Source organism: Procambarus clarkii, chromosome 16 (genome assembly GCF_040958095.1).
Source record: "Procambarus clarkii isolate CNS0578487 chromosome 16, FALCON_Pclarkii_2.0, whole genome shotgun sequence".
Classification (NCBI taxonomy): domain Eukaryota; kingdom Metazoa; phylum Arthropoda; class Malacostraca; order Decapoda; family Cambaridae; genus Procambarus; species Procambarus clarkii.
In genome coordinates this window covers 34,056,019-34,076,266 of record NC_091165.1, presented here as the reverse complement: position 1 = coordinate 34,076,266, position 20,248 = coordinate 34,056,019, and the positions used below count along the sequence as shown (strand labels likewise).

At 41.3% G+C, this 20,248-nt stretch overlaps 1 protein-coding gene across 1 annotated transcript in view; it reads right to left on the bottom strand.

The window, feature by feature from the left end:
• Positions 1-2,475: 2,475 nt before the first annotated feature.
• The window catches only part of LOC138365321 (peptide transporter family 1-like), a 58,862-nt gene continuing 41,089 nt past the window's right edge, over positions 2,476-20,248 (bottom strand). The window contains exons 4-5 of the mRNA XM_069325614.1: positions 9,801-10,603; positions 2,476-3,527 (exon numbers count right to left, since the gene is read on the bottom strand). Coding sequence (XP_069181715.1) covers positions 2,886-3,527; positions 9,801-10,603 — 1,445 coding nt within the window. The 3' untranslated portion in view covers positions 2,476-2,885. The remainder of the gene's footprint in view (positions 3,528-9,800; positions 10,604-20,248) is intronic.

Here is a 20,248-nt window from a genome sequence, read left to right as displayed (position 1 = left end):
ACTGACCCCAGTAGCATCAGTAACAGCCAGCCGCCCAACAGTTGTGGTGGGGAGGCTGGCTGTTACTTTAACATGGATCTTAATATCCGCAGATTTGATGATGTAGTTTGTAATATCCTATTCTCTGTCATTGACGTATGTGACAGAAAGCTGTATTACACTCAGCACATTTCTCCCGTCAGATTAATAATAATAATAATAATAATAATAATTTATATTTATAAAAATACATAAATTTGATACAAGATACAGTTGAGAACTCGTAGGTAAACAATGTACATTATAAAAGCTACTAATACACAGTTTCGATCACAGTGTAAACCCGCCCATCCTCATGTTAGATAGTACCTCTCGTAATTATATGGACTGTCGTACATATGTTGACGTAAAGGACAATTAGAGGGAATATGGTATTTCCATAACTTGGTATTTCCATAACTTGGTATTTCCATAACTTGGTATTTCCATAACTTGGTATTTCCAAACTTAAATATTCTTAGACTTAATACAACACTGTTAGGCCTTAAATAGCGTCTATCGGGCCTAAGATGGTTAGGTTTTATTAGTAACATAAATTATAAACCTTTTCCGGTTTGTTCAAATTCAATAGTACCAAATTCTACTTTCTAATTGTCCATTACGTCACTATATGTATGATGGTCCACATCGTTCCACTTGATTTTTTAATATTGCCGCCGGAAGCGGCTAGTTTATTGTGCACCCCATACTCATCCTGTGAGCGGTAGCGCAAAAAGCGTTACATATAGGCACAAAAGGTCTTTATCAGACCACAACTGAGATTATTACATAAATAATTTCCTCTATCCTTCACTCCTTATATTTATGTCAGCTAGTTACAGAGAATGTTCTGTTTCATGAACTATTTATTTACAGTAGGTCATTATACATTAATGTTAGGCCTTATCGCTAATACATAATTGCTTGAGCAATAGATATTAAAGAGTCATAGGTGAGGTGCTGTTAGTTATTATTAGTCTTCACAATACACTACTTGTTTCTTAATCTCATATGTCGTTTATCTATTGGGAACGAAATATGGATACAGTGCAAAGATTTTAGATATTTGATCCTTAGTAATAAGATAGATTGCCATATGATACAACGTGAGTTTAGATTTATCTGTAAATAGCTAAATTTTACTACAATCCAGGATATAGTGTTCGCGTGTGTGTCCTTGTCTTTGTCCAAAAACTTTACACTTTACTTCATCTAGATCCCTATACAAGCCGAACTGCGAGAGATACTTGTAGCCAAGTCTTATACGAGCTGTGACAACATCTGTTAGTCTACTGACTTTGTTACTTGCCCCACACACATGTTTTACTTCACACATTTCATTGTGATAAACAATGGACCTGCTAGTTCCAGTTTTCACTGTTCTACTTTCTTCAAATTCATCCAAGAGTTTTCGTCTAATGACACTGCGAGAGATACTTGTAGCCAAGTCTTATACGAGCTGTGACAACATCTGTTAGTCTACTGACTTTGTTACTTGCCCCACACACATGTTTTACTTCACACATTTCATTGTGATAAACAATGGACCTGCTAGTTCCAGTTTGCACTGTTCTACTTTCTTCAAATTCATCAAAGAGTTTTCGTCTAATGACACTTTTAAGGGACCTATTTGTATATATACCCACGGAACTGCCTACCTGCAGAGACGTAAATGCCAAGATATTATATCAGCTTAAAAGCCAAATAGAGAAAAGTCCTCAGGAGCAATGGTGGGACCTGTGACAAGATGCCAGCTTCCTGTCCCCTTCCAAGCCACTAGCCCTCAGATATATTCAGGTAAACAACTATAATGACTTCATTCCTGTCCCTAAACGCTATGTGTGTTAATGGCATTGTAAGAAGAACAATGTTATGTACTCTCACAAACACAATGTACATTCTTGTATATAAATAAATTAATAGGTAAATAAATAAAATTCATCTCCCAGAAAGCATGCAATGTGCATCACACTGCATATATTAATTTAAAAAAGTCATAATTGAACACTCACTGGATTTAGGACACGTGGCACCAGGACACTCACTGACCTCAGGACACGTGGCACCAGGACACTCACTGACCTCAGGACACGTGGCACCAGGACACCCACTGACCTCCGGACACGTGGCACCAGGACACTCACTGACCTCAGGACACGTGGCACCAGGACACTCACTGACCTCAGGACACGTGGCACCAGGATACACAGTGACCTCAGGACACGTGGCACCAGGACACTCACTGACCTCAGGACACGTGGCACCAGGACACTCACTGACCTCAGGACACGTGGCACCAGGACACTCACTGACCTCAGGACACGTGGCACCAGGACACTCACTGACCTCAGGACACGTGGCACCAGGATACACAGTGACCTCAGGACACGTGGCACCAGGATACACACTGACCTCAGGACACGTGGCACCAGGATACACACTGACCTCAGGACATGTGGCACCAGGACACTCACTGACCTCAGGACACGTGGCACCAGGACACTCACAGAGAATTCATTGTTTTATTTATATATACAAGAGTTCTTACATTCTTGTACAGCCACTTGCACGCATAGCCAAGTCCTTAATCCTATGTTCCCTGAAATACGACCCGCCAAATCATTTAACATCCAGGTACACATTTTACTGTTGGGTAAACAGAGGCAGAACATAGTAAACAGTTAAGGATTAATGCCCAGTAAATCTTTCCCAGTCGGGATACAAATCCACGAAGAGCGCTCGCGAAACGCCAAGCGAGTGTCTTACCACTTTACCACGGGGACTGCGTTATGAATTTATTGTTCATACGTGACACTTGGACAATCCGGCCGTGACCGTCGTCACAGGAAATATGGCTACACAGACCGTTACATGACAAAAGCGGGATTGTCGTAAGAAGCTAATTGTTGTTGGTGTCGCTCAAAGGCTTCACTTGTCATCTTTGACTCCTTTCCGAGGTCTACTGACGAGTTTTTGTTGTATCTCTTAATCAACATGAAGAAAATTATTGTGTTGACGGACATGAGACAAGCATAGAAGAAGGCTTCGTGCGAGGCTCGGTGCTTGAAGGCCCCCGTGGCAGAGCTCAGGCTTGTTAGTCCTGCAAAGAGCCACAAGCCGGCAGTAATTGTGAAGAGATTGGCTGCCTGCAGTGAAGACTTCATGGCCATCGGGGCCTGCGAGTAAGCAAAGTCCATGCCAGAGACTAAGAAGAGGACCTCGCCGATGGTGATGAGGACGAACTGAGGAAGGAGCCACACCATGTGGACGTTTGCAGGGGCCGTCAAGGGGAAGAGGAAGACGTCGGTGGTGGTGATGACGATGTCGTACACACCGTCCTGGTACACTGCAGCCTCTCCAACTTCCACCCCTTCCACCATCACCTTGTACTTCTGGGGACTGATACGCTGGAACTCCGTCTTTCCCTCCAGTAGCTGGAAGTTGTGGAGGATGGTGTCGTACGTGAGCGTCATGTTGAGCTCGTTGTGCGCAGGCGCCAACACCCGCACCTGTCAGGGCGAACCAACACAACTGAACAACACCAGGAAATCAGGCCCTAAATTTTACAGAATATTTATTTTTTAGGAACCATCAAATAATATTAACAATACAGTATTAATATCAGTAATGAGAAAATCCCTCTTACAGAGCGGGGATCAACACAACATCTTGGTGAATGCCAGAGTATTTAAAACTGGAACTGAGATCAGAATGTTGTGGTCAGAATCAGATTTATATTTTGTACCAAGATAGACAACAACGGCACTTTCCTGCACCGCGGGAGATTACACCCTTTCCCATTTTAATCCCTCCCTTTCCACCCAAGAAGAAACTTAGAGATCAGCCCAAGCTTCGTCTTGAGGCAAAGCTCAACGCCTTAAGCCATATTGATGCTCTGTCCATAGAGCATTCTCTCTCTCAAATCATATGAACTGATGGTTCCCTACACCGCCCGACGGGTGCAGCTGGAAGTGCATTTGTCCTGACAATGGACGATGGCTTATATTTTGAGTGGGGAGTCCGTATAAACCACTGGGCCTCTACCCTTCAGGCCGAACTATTTGCCTTGCTTCTTGCAGTGAAATGCGTACAAGTCTCCAAATTTGATTCATTAATTGTAAGTGACTATTTATCACCCTTAATTGCATTAAACTTTATAATAATAATAATAATAATAATAATAATAATAATAATAATAATAATAATTTTTATTTAGGCAAAGGTACATACATAAAGAGATTTTACAAAGTTTGTTGGCTTTATAGATAAGAGCTAGTACATACAATGCCTAAAGCCACTATTACGCAAAGCGTTTCGGGCAGGAAAAAACACTACTGACTAAAGCTTAAAACTAATGGGTAAAAAGAAAAAAATGCGTTGAGTACAAATAAAAATAGAGGTAAAAGAGGGGGGAACATTGTTGAAAAAACAGCACAAATACAATTACAAATTATTACAGAAAATTACATTAAAACAGCGTTGATTTGAAAAACAAAAAAAAACAAAAAACATACATGGGTTGACAATAGAGGGGTAAGGTAGGTTACAGGGAATTTATTAGGTATAGCTTCGTTTTTAACTTAAACTGGTTGAGAGAGGTACTGTCTTTAACATGGTTGGGAAGGTCATTCCACATTCTGGGCCCCTTGATTTGTAGAGCATTTCTGGTTTGATTAAGTCGTACTCTAGGAATATCAAAACTGTATTTATTTCTGGTGTGGTGCTCATGGGTTCTGTTACAACCTTCTATGAAGCTTTTGAGATCAGGATTGGCATTACAGTTTAGCGTTTTATATATGTATAGTACACATGAGAGAATGTGCAGTGACTTAATGTCTAACATATTCAGGGATTTGAGTAGGGGTACCGAGTGATGTCTGGGGCCAGAATTGGATATTGTCCTAATAGCAGCTTTGTGTTGAGTAATTAGAGGACGTAAGTGATTTTGGGTAGTAGAGCCCCAAGCACAAATACCATAGTTGAGATATGGATAGATAAGGGAGTAATAGAGAGTCACCAGGGCAGGGCGTGGTACATAATATCTGATCTTAGAAAGAATGCCCACAGTTTTTGAAACTTTTTTGATATGTTTAGAATGTGTCCCTGGAAATTCAGCTTGTGGTCAATGAGAATGCCAAGGAATTTGCCATCTAATTTGTTACAAATTTGGGTATTGTTCATTTTGAGATTTATTTGATTAGAGGATTTATTGCCAAACAGAATATAGAAAGTTTTGTCAATGTTAAGGGTGAGTTTGTTGGCAGTTAGCCACAGATGGACTTTATTTAGCTCAGTATTTACTGTGGCATTTAGAGCAAGGGGATCAGGACTGGAGTAAATGAAGGTTGTGTCGTCAGCAAATAGGATTGGTTTGAGGTGTTGGGAGGCATTTGGAAGGTCATTAATGTAGATGAGAAAGAGGAGAGGACCAAGTATGCTGCCCTGGGGAACACCAATGTTGATGGGTAGGGTGGGAGAAATTGTATTATTCACAGAAACACATTGGAGCCTGTCAGTAAGGTAGGATTTGAGGTATTGTAGGGAGTGTCCTCTGACACCATAATGATGTAATTTAAGAAGAAGGTTTTGGTGGTTGACAGTATCGAAAGCTTTACGCAGGTCCACAAATAACCCAACAGGGAACTCATTTTTATCAAGAGCTGTATGAATCGAGTTAAGCATACTAATAAGTGCATCGTTAGTGCTTTTTTTGGGCCTGAAGCCATATTGGCAAGGGCTAAGTATATTGAGTTTGGCTAGATATGAGTAAAGCTGCTTATAGATAAGTTTTTCAAAATTTTTTGACAAGTTTGGCAGGATTGATATAGGTCTGTAGTTGTTAACATCTGTGAGATCACCACATTTGTGGACAGGCGTTACTCTCGCTTTTTTTAGAATATCTGGAAAGGTTTGGAGTTCAAGTGACTTGTTGAAGAGCAAAGCAATAGCAGGGGCTAAAGATCTGGAGGCTTTTTTGTAGATTAAAGTTGGTATCTCCTCAAGGGCACCAGACTTGGTTTTAAGGGAAAGGATTATCTCATTGACGTCAATGGAATTAATAGGCTTTTGGTACAGAGACTGGGGATAGTTCCCTGTAAGATAGTCCTTAATGTCAGTACTGGAAGATGGAATATCATTAGCAAGGGATGAACCAATGGAAGAGAAGAACCTATTGAACTCAATAGCAGAACCAGAGGCTGAAAGCTGACCATCGTTATTAGACAGGAGAGTCGGTTTGTTATTTAAAGACTTCTTGGATCCCAATATTTGTGAAATTGTTCTCCATGTTTGTTTAATGTTGCTCTTTATTTGGGTAAATTTATCTTCGTAGTATTTAGTTTTGGCTCGTCTAATTATCTTAGATAGCAATAATGAGTAATTCTTTGAGAATTCTTTGGAGACAATTCCTAACCTATACTTTTTCTCAAGGTCATGTTTTTTATTAATAGATTTAAGTATTCCCTTTGTAAGCCAGGGATTGTTAAGCCTTTCGGTTGTGACTTGTTTTGTAAGCATAGGACAGTGGGTATTATAAAGGCTAAGAGTTTTTTGAAGAAAAGATTGAACTGCTAGGTTGATGTCCTCTATGTTACCTAACTCGGACTCCCAGTTGACATTATCAGTAGCAGTTATAAAATTGTCTATAGCAGTTTCATTGTGCAGTCTAAAACGTATCTCTCTTGACTCAAGAGGTGGTTTGCTAATGTTAGTTAAGAGAAATGTGGGATAATGGTCTGTAGTGCTATCGGTGATTATACCTGAAGTAAGCGGAGAGGTTATATTTGTCCAGATGTGATCTAGAGTCGTGGCAGTGCTATCAGTGATTCTAGTAGGTCTAGTGATTAAGGGTATGAGGAAGCAGGAATTCATACAGTTGAGGAAGCTAACAGCAGTAGGGTGTTCTGGCTCGCAGAGGTCAATATTAAAGTCCCCTGCGATAATTAGGTGGTTTTTGTTCAGTCTGTTATCAAGTATTAGATTTCTAAGGTTTGAGTTGAATTCGGACACATCAGTGTTAGGAATTCTATAAACTGCACCCACAGACAGGATAGAATCGGCACCCTTGACTCTGAAGCTGGCGAAGATATACTCCCCATAGCAGTCTCTAGTTCTAATTTCTTTTAAGCATGTTAGTTCTTGGTGGTAGTAAAGAGCAGTGCCACCACCTTTCTGAAGTTGACGACAGTTGTGGATTGCTGAGTAGTTAGGCATCTTAAAGAGTTGAGTAGTATCATCTTTCAACCATGTTTCAGTAAGTATAATAAAAGAGAATTTGTTGTCAATAGCTTCAATCAAGGCACTAACATCATCGAAGTGTTTACCTAGGGATCTAACGTTCAAATTGATTACAGAGATGTTGTGACTATGAGTTAATACATTGTTTACATCATGTGCTGCAAAATATCTGCAATTTAGATCATTAAAGTGATTATTGTCATAGATAGTGGATAAGAGGTTAAGTTCTGGGTCTATACTTGACTGCATAAAAAAAGCTGATTGCAGGAAAAACAAGAAAAACAAAAAGAAATAAATGTACACAATACTGTACCAAACAAACACAAAAGGGGCTTACAGGGGTACAATGGAGTAAGGGAGTATGGCTAGGCTAGGAAACCTAGGTAATGAATGAGATTAAAGAAAAAAACATATAAACATGGACTATACAAAACACAAGATATAGATATACAAAACAAAAATATAAACAAGACTAAGCAATACAAAAAAATTGAGCAAAAATGAAAAATGAGGTAGATTGCTTACAGGTACTCTCAGGTACACTGTATATAAGACAGAACTGTAACGTGCTCGTTTCTGAAGCTAGACACAAATACAACAAAATTATTAATAATGGTAACACAGTCCATTTCATGTGGTCTCCATCTCATGTTTGCCTCCTAATGCATGATAGAGCTGATGAGTTATCCAAAGAATCTGCATTAAAAGAAGAAATTGAGTATAACCTTGGATAGTCAATAAGCAGCCTGAGAGCAATAGCACACGAAGAACTTCAACAAAATCTTCTAGATTTGTGGCATAGTGAAATCGACACCAGTAATTCCATCTATCATGCAAGAGGAGCCACACATCTATGGATTATCCAATAAAATCAGCAGGCTTCTAGATGTTACTACTTCTCGGCTTAGACTCGGTATCTAAGTACAAGTATCTCTGGGAATTCTCATTATCTGCTGATGTAGACCTGACCAAATGTAAACTGTGTCAACACAATTATTAACACACCCTCCGTCACTATGTGATGGAGTGCAAAAAGATACTTGAATTCAGAGACAATTCTATGAAAAATGTTCCAGAGATGTATAAATATTTCATTCCAAATTATCTGCTGCCAGAAGTCTTGGTCAAATCTCCCCAGTTTGCTAACTGTAGGTAGTAACTAAGTGATTATATCCTATGCACCGCTGTCCACTGGATGGGGGGCGGTGTGCAGGACAAACATCAATTGTGACACTAGCTTCTTACATATGTCAGTTGCTTAATTTAGAAACTGTACTTGTGGTCGGTCTCGAGCCCATTGATAATGTGACGATGTGCAATGAATTTTGTAACTAGCTCATCAAGATTGTAACGTGTTTATCTAAATGAATTATGGGGTTCAGTCCCTGAGCCCATTATGTGCCTTTGTAACCCTTTCCACTACCGCCCACAACATTGGTATGGGGGGGTCATAATAAATGAACTAACCTAACTGACAGACGTGCGCCATACCCCTGAGCCATAACATGCACAAAAATATATTCCTCCAGACGCTACTGTGTCCTCTAAGGAGTCTGCTGCTAAGGAAATTGTTGCCTCAAACAGTTTTTATGAAGAGCCGCATGCACTCTGGAGTGAGTGTGGAGTTCTCCACGAATTTTCTCCCTTCAAATACACAAGGAAATCACAACAACATGATTTATCAATAAGAAAATCCCTGGAGCCGAGCGGGGATTGAACCAGCATCTTAAGATGTTGGTTCAACACTATCGACATTCACCAGCAACACTCAACGAGTCTAGACGCTACAGACATCTTAAGATGAAGCAGCAACTTAAGATGAAGCAGCATCTTAAGATGAAGCAGCATCTTAAGATGAAATAGCTTCTTAAGATGAAGCAGCATCTTAAGATGAAATAGCATCTTAAGATGAACCAGCATGTTAAGATGAACCAGCATGTTAAGATAAACCAGCATCTTATGATGAAGTGACATCTTATGATGAAGTGACATCGTAAGATGAACCAGCATCTTATGATGAAGTGACATATCTTAAGGTGAACCAGCATCTTAAGATGCTGGTTCAATCCCCGCTCGCCTCCAGTGATTTTATCACTGTTAAATCACGCTATTGTGATTGTCATGTGACTATCAATAATAATAGTAACAAACCACTAATAACGCTACTTAATAGATCTGTAATATAAGATTCTTCTCTATCAGTCAAAAATATTCTAAAACTTGCTTAATAAATTTATGAGGATGGAGAAAGTAGTAAAAATCTCATTTATGAAAATGTTTCAGTATTTGTAAAAATAAAAATAAGTGCTAGGATATTGTCGTACTCTGAACTGTGTTGTGAAGCATTATACTCGCCCGTTGTTGTGTTTTATTAATGTATTTTACAGTTGACTTGACGTTATGGTGACACTTTATGAGACACTTTCCAGTTGCTAGTTACTTGAAATGATTAGCGCTGAATCTTTAGTAAAGTCTGCTCTCATTGTTAGCATTTAACTTTTTAAAGCTAAGAAACTGAGAGGAAATGATTGGGTGGGGAGACTCACTTTGGTGTCGGCATCTTCGTCCTTGATGTACTCGAGTGTGGGAGGGAGAGCCAGCACGCCAGTGGAGGTGACAAGGAGTGTTGTCTCATGGGCACCCAGCACCCTCACTCTCACCTGCATCATGTCCGGGGAGAGGCAGGAGGCTGTCACCTTGGCCTCCACCTCATCACCATGTGTGACAGTCAAGCCAGGCAGAACCACCTGGCCTCCGCTCTCCACACTCAGCTGACCGGTCTTAACGAAGGGCACCTCCACCACCATCTGGCAAGGCAGTGCGTTGTAAACGTGGATTCTCGCCTGCTCTGGAGGAATGAAAGTCTGTTCCACGCTCATGTTCACCAGTGCGTAGACCAGGAAGGCGATGATGGTGAAGCACATCCCCGCGATCATCCGGGATGTGGTCTTGGTGAGGACGCCAACGCGGGCCAACAAAGGGTAGACCACAAAATCAAAGAGCGGAATTTCAGCTAAAACGAGCAGTGAGTTGGCAGTGGAAGACATTTCTGGCGGGATCCTATAGCTGCCCACCATACCGTCGAGACGTTTAGCCTGGAATATCATACCAGTGGAGGTGTGGTAGTAAAGAGTATTGAAGAGCGGGAAAGTGCAGAACAGCAGAAGGACACGCAAGGTCACCTTCACCTCCAGCAGCAACTGAGCATCAAATTTGTCCTGAGCACGGTCAAGCCAGTGCTGCACAGGCTTTCGGTCCTTATCCCAGGTCTTGGTGACCGCGTATGCAATGCAGCGAACTGCTCTTATCATCATTTTGTCTAGGGGCCCCTCCTTATAGTGCGACCGTCCTGTAATATTACAAAAACATAACAACTAATAGAGACAATGTTAGAGAATTAAAACACGCAGATATCACATTAACGTGATGTATATCAACGAGAAAATTCACTAGGGAAATGAGGTGGACGCGAACCTACGACCTTGGCGTTGCCAAGCCTCATACTCAACTACTAGACCATCGCTGACTTGTAAAAGCCATACATCCGAATTTCTACTGAAATCACAGGAAGTATGGAGGCCCCTGCTGAAGCCAGTCCAAGTTTTACGCATAACCCACAAGCACTCAGGTAGTAGGGACGAGTGGTCCCACATCTTATGCACTTGCGTGTTTTTGTGGTGCTACGTACGACCCACAAGCACTTCCTGTGATTTCAGTGAAAATCGGGTTGCATGACGTTTTTACGAGTCACAGTGGTCTAGTGGTAAAGTATGTGGCTTGGTAATGCTAAGGTCGTAAGTTCGTGTCCTCCTCATTACCCTAGTGGATTTATTCATTTTCTGAAAGAATTAATTCCACAGCTGACTCAATGGTGTACACGGTGCGCACTACAGTTGGGAAATCAGCTTGTAAATGCAAGAGTACACACACTACGGTTGTATACAATATGGATGCAGAACCATACAGCACAGGAACGTTGTATACCATACAAATTGAATAGATCGAATAATAATGACCCGAAATGATTGACATAAAAAGCTGAAGAACGTTATAGGTAGAAAGAGAGCTTGGTACAAAAAGAGTAAGAATGGGGAAGTTAGTTTAGAATAAGAATTCGTACAATTGGTTAGCTTAATCGACTGAGCTACGACATGGTAAAAGAATTGCATCCAAAAGTTCTACTGAACTTATAAGGATTCTGCAGCCTCTCCGAGACACAAACCAGGGTTTTACACAATTCTCCCATGCACTCGAGCTATGTCAATAGGCCGTTCTACCTCTCCACCCTTACTTCATTACACACAGAAATCACAATAGCGTGATGCATCAAATGAATCCAAGATCCTTGCAGGATCCAAGTAAGTTCAGTAGAACTTCTGGTTGCAATTCTTTTTACCATGTCGTAGCTCAGTCGATTAAGGCAGCATCTGAGATGCTCTCAGACGTAGGTTCGAATCCTCGTCACGGCCCTTGTGGATTTGTTCAGATGAGTTCAGATGATTTTATTCCAGCATAGTTGAGGCAGTTGATAGTGGTAAGGTTTGTGATGTTGTGTACCTTGACTTTAGCAAAGCTTTGCTAAAGTCAAGGTACACATACAGTGCCACATGAAAGACTGATTAAAAATATAGAGGCTCATGGTATTGGGGGTGCTATATTAAGTTGGTTAGGGCATGGCAATACCAAAGGAAACAAAGAGTTAGTATAAATAGGGTTAAGTCAGAGTGGGAAAAAGTCGTAAGTGGAGTGCCTCAAGACTCAGTCCTGGGTCCTCTGTAGTTCATAATATATATAAATGATACATAACCGCTGCACAAGCCAACTCGGCCATGACCCAGTATGTTTGCCCCCCCTTTCTATAGAATAAGAGTTGAAATGGAAGGAATCCCAGCAGTCGGGCAGGAGTCCACAAGCCTTGAGGTTCCAACAAATACTCCTAAAAGAGATTGTTGCCGAGTATGCAACAAAAACACCACCATAAACACTAACGGTGGTGTTATCCGCTTACAGACCTTCAATGAGGCAAAATGCAGGGGTCCCACCAGCCTCCAAAGGGAAGCAATGGAAAACTACAATTAACGATTAGGGAAGACACTCCCATTACCTTAATCTCATCTGAAGACCTCACTCCAGCGATCATAGCGACGTCTGCTAGAACATTTCCACACATCCCAAAAGCAGCCCACCCTAGTGCAGCAGCCAAACCCTCTACTCTTCTGAAAAGGGTCAATGACGCGCTGGAAAACATTCAAGCATGGCATAATATCCTTTTGTTTGGTAATGTATCCCTCACCGTCCCTCGAAGGAGGGACAAATCACTTGCATCCTCGGTCCTGAGGGCGATAGATAAATACCCAAGGCATATGGGTATTCATCTATCGCACTCAGGCGAGTATGCCTCTTCAAGCAAAACACACTCATCGCAGAAATGGTAACTACAACACATCGGAAACGCACAAAGTCAGAGCACATATCTCCAAGAAAATTGAAGAGGGAAATACTGCAAGTGTTATTCGAGTCCTCACCAGTGACGAGAAAATTGGTCCTAGAAACTCTGACACAGCAGGAGTCCTGCAAAGCAAGCACCCACCCAGAGCCTCAGGAGTCGACAAATCGTACCGCCACCAGCCGAGGCCAGTTCACACCCATTAACTGTTGATGAATCTGAGGTCTACAAAGCAGCCCTTTTTTCCACCTAGGTCAGAAGGTGGTTTTCCAGGATTAAAACCTTAACACATCAAGCAAATGTTGAATCCTGCGGTTGGTGATGCTGCACAAGATCTTCTTGTGAAACTCACAAGGCTCGTCAATGAGTACCTGGCTGGTGATATACCTGAGGTCATCAGGGAACACTCTCCGACGTCTGGTTGCCAACGCTGCCACGAGGATTGTCAGCCAGCAAGCAATTGAATTGCTGAAACCAATTCAGCTAGGATTTGGGATCCCCCAAGGCTGTGAGGCAGTTGCTCATGCAGCACGAGCATACATCACCAACATTTCTGACGAAAAGGTCCTACTCAAACTGGACTTTAGGAATGCCTTTAACATGGCCAGAAGAGATGCAGTGCTCTGTGCCATACATCGCCATTTCCGGGCCCTCTACCCGTTCATACCATCTTTCCAAAGTGATGAATTAAAATTGCTCTTTGGCGAACACGAAATCAGATCATGTGACGATGTTCAGCAAGGTGATCCTCTAGCTCCTCTTTTTTTCTGCTCAGTCTTAAAAGAAATTACTGAAAGCTTGTGCAGCAAGTTCAACATCTAGTTTTTGGGTGATGGCACTATAGCTGCCCCCCTAGACCACCTCTTGGAAGACTTCTGAAAATTAAAGGAGCAACCCAGACATCATAGCTAGAATAAGGTCTGCCTTGCCCAGATCCCATGTCATTAGGGCTGTGAAGAGCACTCTCCTTGGAGCCCCCTTCCCCCTCGGGTCTTACGCCATCGAGGAAATCTTTGATAAGAAAATGACAGACCTCAAGAGGATGGAAGACAGGATAGGTGATATTGATGTCCACGATACTTTTTATCTCCTCACTAAATGCCCATCCCTTCCGAGGCTAGCATACTTTCTGAGGTGCGTCTCATCCTACGACAGCCCAAAGCTTGAAGAGTATGACATATTACTAAAGACCATACTAGAAAAAGTTGTCATCCTCTCCCTCAATGAATGCCAGGGGAAACAAGCTACTCTTCCTGTCAGGCTCGGTGACTTGAGTGTCCGCATTGCCACCCAAATTGCTGTCCCAGCCTTCCTGTCTTCCTCCTCATCATCAGATGACCTGGTTAAGGTTATCATACCTGATAACCTGTGTGACTTAGCAGGGATACAGGACTTCCACTACACGGAATGCGACATCAAATAGGCTACCATGGCAGACCCAGCACTCAGACCAACCATGTTGAAAGCGAAGCAACAATCCAGCTGGGTCAGCCCCTTTGCAGATGAAGAAGCCACAGCTTTGCTGCAGACAGCAACAACCCCCAGTGATCGTGCACGCCTCATAACTGTGAAGGCTCCCCATGCAGGGGACTTCCTTTCGGCAGTCCCTATGTCTGCGACAGGCACACGGCTTGATCCGCAGCAGCTCGGTAATGCAGTCGCTCTCCGACTTGCTGCCTCTACCCACACTGTTCATAGGCATATTTGTGGCAAGGCAGAGGCAGACGAATATAGACTGCATGGCCTACACTGTGGAAAATCTGGCGGTTGATATTCTAGACACGACGAAGTTAATGACAACATTAAAAGGAGCCTTGCCTCTGCCCAGTGTCCAGCAGAGAGAGAGAGCCCCAGTCTATTGAACTGTAACTCTGCTATCTTTGTCGGCCGACCAGATGGAATCAGACTATGCCCTTGGAAGGGTGGCAGACAGTTGGCGTGGGACTACACTTGCGTATCCACCCTGGCAATCACATACATTGACGTCTCTGTCGGCCAAGCAGGAGCCGCAGCAGGAGCCACAGAGAAGGAGACAAGTCAACCAAGTACAGGGAAATAGATCACCGTTACAACTTCGTTCCATTAGGACCTGAGACCATAGGTCCATGGGGGAAAGAGCGCAAGAAGGTTTCTTAAAGATCTTGGTTCCAGGTTCATTGACACTACCAGAGCCCCTAGAGCGTCAATGTTTCTCTTCCAGCACCTCAGTGTAGCGATCCAGAGGGGGAATGCCTGCTGAATCCTCGGTTCCTGCCTGGAGTCGGAGGAGTTCGAAGAAATTTACAGCCTCTAGGAAACAAACTTTCCCGTATTTCCTCTTAATGTTTTCTGTTTATAAACAATCAGATATGTAACTGTGTAACCTTGTATAATAAAGTGTACAACATAAAAAAGGGGTGGTAGGAGACATGAACATTCATACGTATTCAGAGTTAAATGGCAAGTTTTTTCTGAATGCTCTGTGTTCCCTTCTTTGAGGCTGTGGGTCCCTACAATTGCACCAGAGGTGGTACCCCCCCCCCTATATAAATGATTATGTGAATATATATCCATTCTATGATATGGCGGCCAAAACTGAACTGCATAATCTAAATTTGTAACAAAAACCCAAATTTGTAACAAATTAGATGGCAAATTCCTTGGCATTCTCATTGACCACAAGCTGAATTTCCAGGGACACATTCTAAATATATCAAAAAAAGTTTCAAAAACTGTGGGCATTCTTTCTAAGATCAGATATTATGTACCACGCCCTGCCCTGGTGACTCTCTATTACTCCCTTATCTATCCTTATCTCAACTATGGTATTTGTGCTTGGGGTTCTACTACCCAAAATCACTTACGTCCTCTAATTACCCAACACAAAGCCGCTATTAGAACAATATCCAACTCTGGCCCCAGACATCACTCGGTACCCCTACTCAAATCTCTTAATATGTTAGATATTAAGTCACTGCACATTCTCTCATGTGTATTATACATATATAAAACGCTAAACTATAATGCCAATCCTGATCTTAAAAGCTTCATAGAAGGTTGTAACAGAACCCATGAGCACCACACCAGAAATAAATACAGTTTTGATATTCCTAGAGTACGTCTTAATCAAACTAGAAATGCTCTGCAAATCAAGGGGCCCAGAATGTGGAATGACCTTCCCAACCATGTTAAAGACTGTACCTCTCTCAACCAGTTTAAGATAAAAACTAAACACTACCTAATAAATTCCCTGTAATCTACCTCACTCCTCTATTGTCAACCCATGTCTGTTTTTTTCTTCTTTTTTTTTTTAATCAACACTGTTTGTCAACCTATTGTATTTGTGCTGCTTTTTCAGTCATGTTCCCCCTTTTTTTTTTTATCTTTATTTGTATTTGTTCTCAACATCTTTTATTCTTTATGCTCAATTAGTATTAAGTTCTAGATATTAATGTTTTCTTGCCCGAAACGCATTGCGTAATAGTGGCTTTAGGCATTGTATGTACTAGCTCTATCTATATATCAATCCATTAATGTAACATCACTTGTATGTATATACCTTACCTGAATAAACATCTGAATCTGAATCTGAATCTAAATGGGGCCTCACCGGAGCAAGATATAGCTGAAGTACAAAACCAGGTGTCTTATTACTAACGCTTCGATAAATAAATCCCAGTGTCCTATTTGACTTATTACGAACATTTATACATGGATTTTTTGGTTGTAAATTCTTACTAATCATATCTCCCAGATCCCTTTCGTAATCTTAACACCATCTAGCTCCTATCTTGTAACTCTATCATCATTACCTAGCCTATAAACCTTATATTTGACAGCATTAAACTGCATCTGCCACTCTTGACCATTCAAAACCCTATTAATGGTTTTATTTATAGGCACATGATAAGCTGAGGGACTAAACCCCACAATTCATTTAGCTAAGCAATTTACAGTTTTGATGCACGTCGATCCTTGTGATAGCAATGGCCTTCTGGTATTGTAGACTCATCAGAGAGACCCAACATGACACACCTAAGTCCATACACAAAGATTTCAGAACCATGCACATATAAGAACATATGAATGGAGGTAACTGAAGTAAGGCCTATTGGCCTATACAGGCAGCTCCTGTTTGTACTATGGTGTGAGCTGGTGACTAATATGCTACGGTGTGATCAGCGACTAATATGCTACGGTGTCATCTGGCACTAATATGCTATAGTGTGATCAGCGACTAATATGCTACGGTGTCATCTGAATCTAATATGCTACGGTGTGATCAGCGACTAATATGCTGCGGTGTCATCTGGGTCTAATATGCTACAGTGTCATCTGGGTCTAATATGCTACTGTGTCATCTGGGACTAATATTCTACAATATCATCTGGGACTAATTTGCAGCATTACACACATATGTTTGTGGCTTTACTAATGTAACGGGACCCGGGGGTAATGGCTCTCTTTTTGTTCATTAGCCCGGCCTTTAGTTAACTATTCTAGAGTTTCCGCAGAGTTCCTACTGCAACTTCTCCAATTCAAAACCTTGTAACCTCGGTGTTTGATCACCTAGGTGCTACAAAAACAAGGCATTGTACCTGATCAGCAGTAGTGGAAAGTACGCCATAACGTGTCCGTTTTGCTTTTTTCGAGGGACACGTTCTGGCGTACCTGTTTTTCGTTGCAGTTTTAAGGGGACACGTTCTGGCGTACCTGTTTTTCGTTGCAGTTTTAAGGGGACACGTTCTGGCGTACCTGTTTTTCGTTGCAGTTTTAAGGGGACACGTTCTGGCGTACCTGTTTTTCGTTACAGTTTTAAGGGGACACGTTCTGGCGTACCTGTTTTTCGTTACAGTTTTAATAGGACACGTTCTAGCGTACCTGTTTTTCGTTACAGTTTTGATGGGACACGTTCTGGCGTACCTGTTTTTCGTTGCAGTTTTAAGGGGACGCGTTCTGGCGTACCTGTTTTTCATCTCAGTTTTGATGGGACACGTTCTGGCGTACCTGTTTTTCGATGCAGTTTTGATGGGACACGTTCTGGCGTACCTGTTTTTCGTTGCAGTTTTGATGGGACACGTTCTGGCGTACCTGTTTTTCGTTGCAGTTTTGATGGGACACGTTCTGGCGTACCTGTTTTTCGTTGCAGTTTTGATGGGACACGTTCTGGCGTACCTGTTTTTCGTTGCAGTTTTGATGGGACACGTTCTGGCGTACCTGTTTTTCGATGCAGTTTTGATGGGACACGTTCTGGCGTACCTGTTTTTCGTTGCAGTTTTGATGGGACACGTTCTGGCGTACCTGTTTTTCGTTACCCCAGTGGGCCATGCACAGACATTGCTAATGGTCAATGACGTCACCCCCGTCTTCATCTTCCCTGTATAAGTCCGTTTTCTGTTATAGTGTAATTATTCCCATTTTCAATATTTATAGCAAAGGGGGATTCAAATGCTGCCTTCTGTCAAGTCTAATGTGCAATGGCGTTAACCATTATAAGCTCGTTTTTTCACAATTAGGTATTACCATACGGTTTCCCATTGTCTAAGATCATTTTATAGCTAAGATTACATAATAATAACATAAGAAATGAGTTCAAACCCTGTTTACAGAACCGGTATTTACCCAGGTCTTTTTCCTAAATATAAAACTTATCCAGTTCATTTCCTATTCTGTTTCATGTTGATACGTATAATAGGTTAATAATATTCCCCTTTACTATGACCATTCAGTCACACCTCTATCATGTGACCCCTATTTCTTCTTCGTCGTCGTCGTTCTAGAGAAAGTAATTTGAGCTTTGACAATCTTTCTTAAAGGATCGTTTATTATACAAAGGGCAAAAAATAAAACTGCTATCAGTCGTTTATATTAAAAAATAGAGGCCTGGGCATTTGTGATTTCAATGCGAGTTCGGTAGTGACCCTATCCTTATGCGCGTCTCACATTCGCTCAAAACATTCCTCCCACACCATACTGTAGCATTTAACAAATAAAAAACTCATTCAGTAAAAGCAAGCCTCTCATATTTTGAAATAAAGCCTTCTGCAGATACCGCCCTTTGTGACGTCATCATCCCTAATGTGGCGCGAGGCGCGCTAAATGCGGATCCCAGGAGGTTCACACATAAGTGTGAACTCTTAATCTAGCTTAATACCTCAACTGTACTCTGTGCTTCATCAAAGTTGATATTCAGCTACAATAGCTCGTATTTTCGCTCATTACTTATATTTTCTGTTATTCAAACCTTCCTAACCTAACCTAACCTATCATATTATATATAACAAACAAATACATTCTACAGAAAAGTTATTGTTGTTGTTTAGTGACATCGTGAAAAGCGACCTCAGGTATAGGGATAAGGTATTGCTGGCCATTAGCACATAGGTATGAAGGTATTACTGCACCTTACTGGTCAACTATGTATGACGTCACCAGACAACCAATGCGACCTTTGGCGTTCTACTGGCATATGTATTTAATGTTATTATTCAAAAATAACTAGACTAACCATCCCCACCTAACCTAATCAGAGGACTAAGAATATACATTTTAGTCATCCACAACTGTAATCATTATTCAGTGATAAGTTCAAAAGTATAACAGAGGCCCAAATGTCGTACTGCAATTTAAGCCGAATCGTACATCTGGCAGCATAGCAGGTGAGCTGAACATAAGAATAAAGGTAACTGTACAGGTCCTATTGGCCCATACGAGGCAGCTCCTATATATTTCCACCCAATCTCATTCATGTCCACCCTATGCCTAAAACAACCAAGGGATCCCACTTAAAGTATTAGTTTACTATAATAGTTTTAATAAATAGCTATCATTCTAGTTTTATACACAACAGCAATTATGAAACCCTATAGCTAGATATTCTACTATAATCCACAAGTAGTTACCACACATCTGGCAGTACAGCAGATTAGTGGCTGTGTTCATAGGCTAGTCAACTGTCCTCACATCCATCAAATAGATATCCAAATGTCGCACCTCAATTCATCCATCTAGCAACTCAGCTGGATGTTAGCCACTATATTCATAGGCTAATCATTTCTACACCTCAAAAAATCCTAGTCTTGCTACGCAAATCAGGTAACTTGTTTCTAAACCAACAGTCGCAAATACAATCATGCGTACCTACACATACTTCAAAACCTATGCATTCATAGAGAATAGCCTAGTTTTTTTGCCACCATTTCCCCATTAATCAGATGTAATTTATGCCATACACACAGAAAATACAGCATTTACACGCCAAATAAGCCATTTATGCACAAAATATATTATTTACACTCAAAATATGCCATCACATAAAAAAATATGAAATTTTCATACAAAATATGTCAGTTGCATACAAAAATATACCATTTACACAATATTGCATGTACACTCAGAGTATGACATTTACACAAAGTACAGTATTTTGCACAAATATATCAAAAGTCTGATGCATTTAGACAATCAAAAATGCGCTTTCACTAAAATTACACAATTTCACAAACATAATTTTCACAAAATACCCACACATTGACTCATAAACCAAAATACACTTACACCACTGAGATC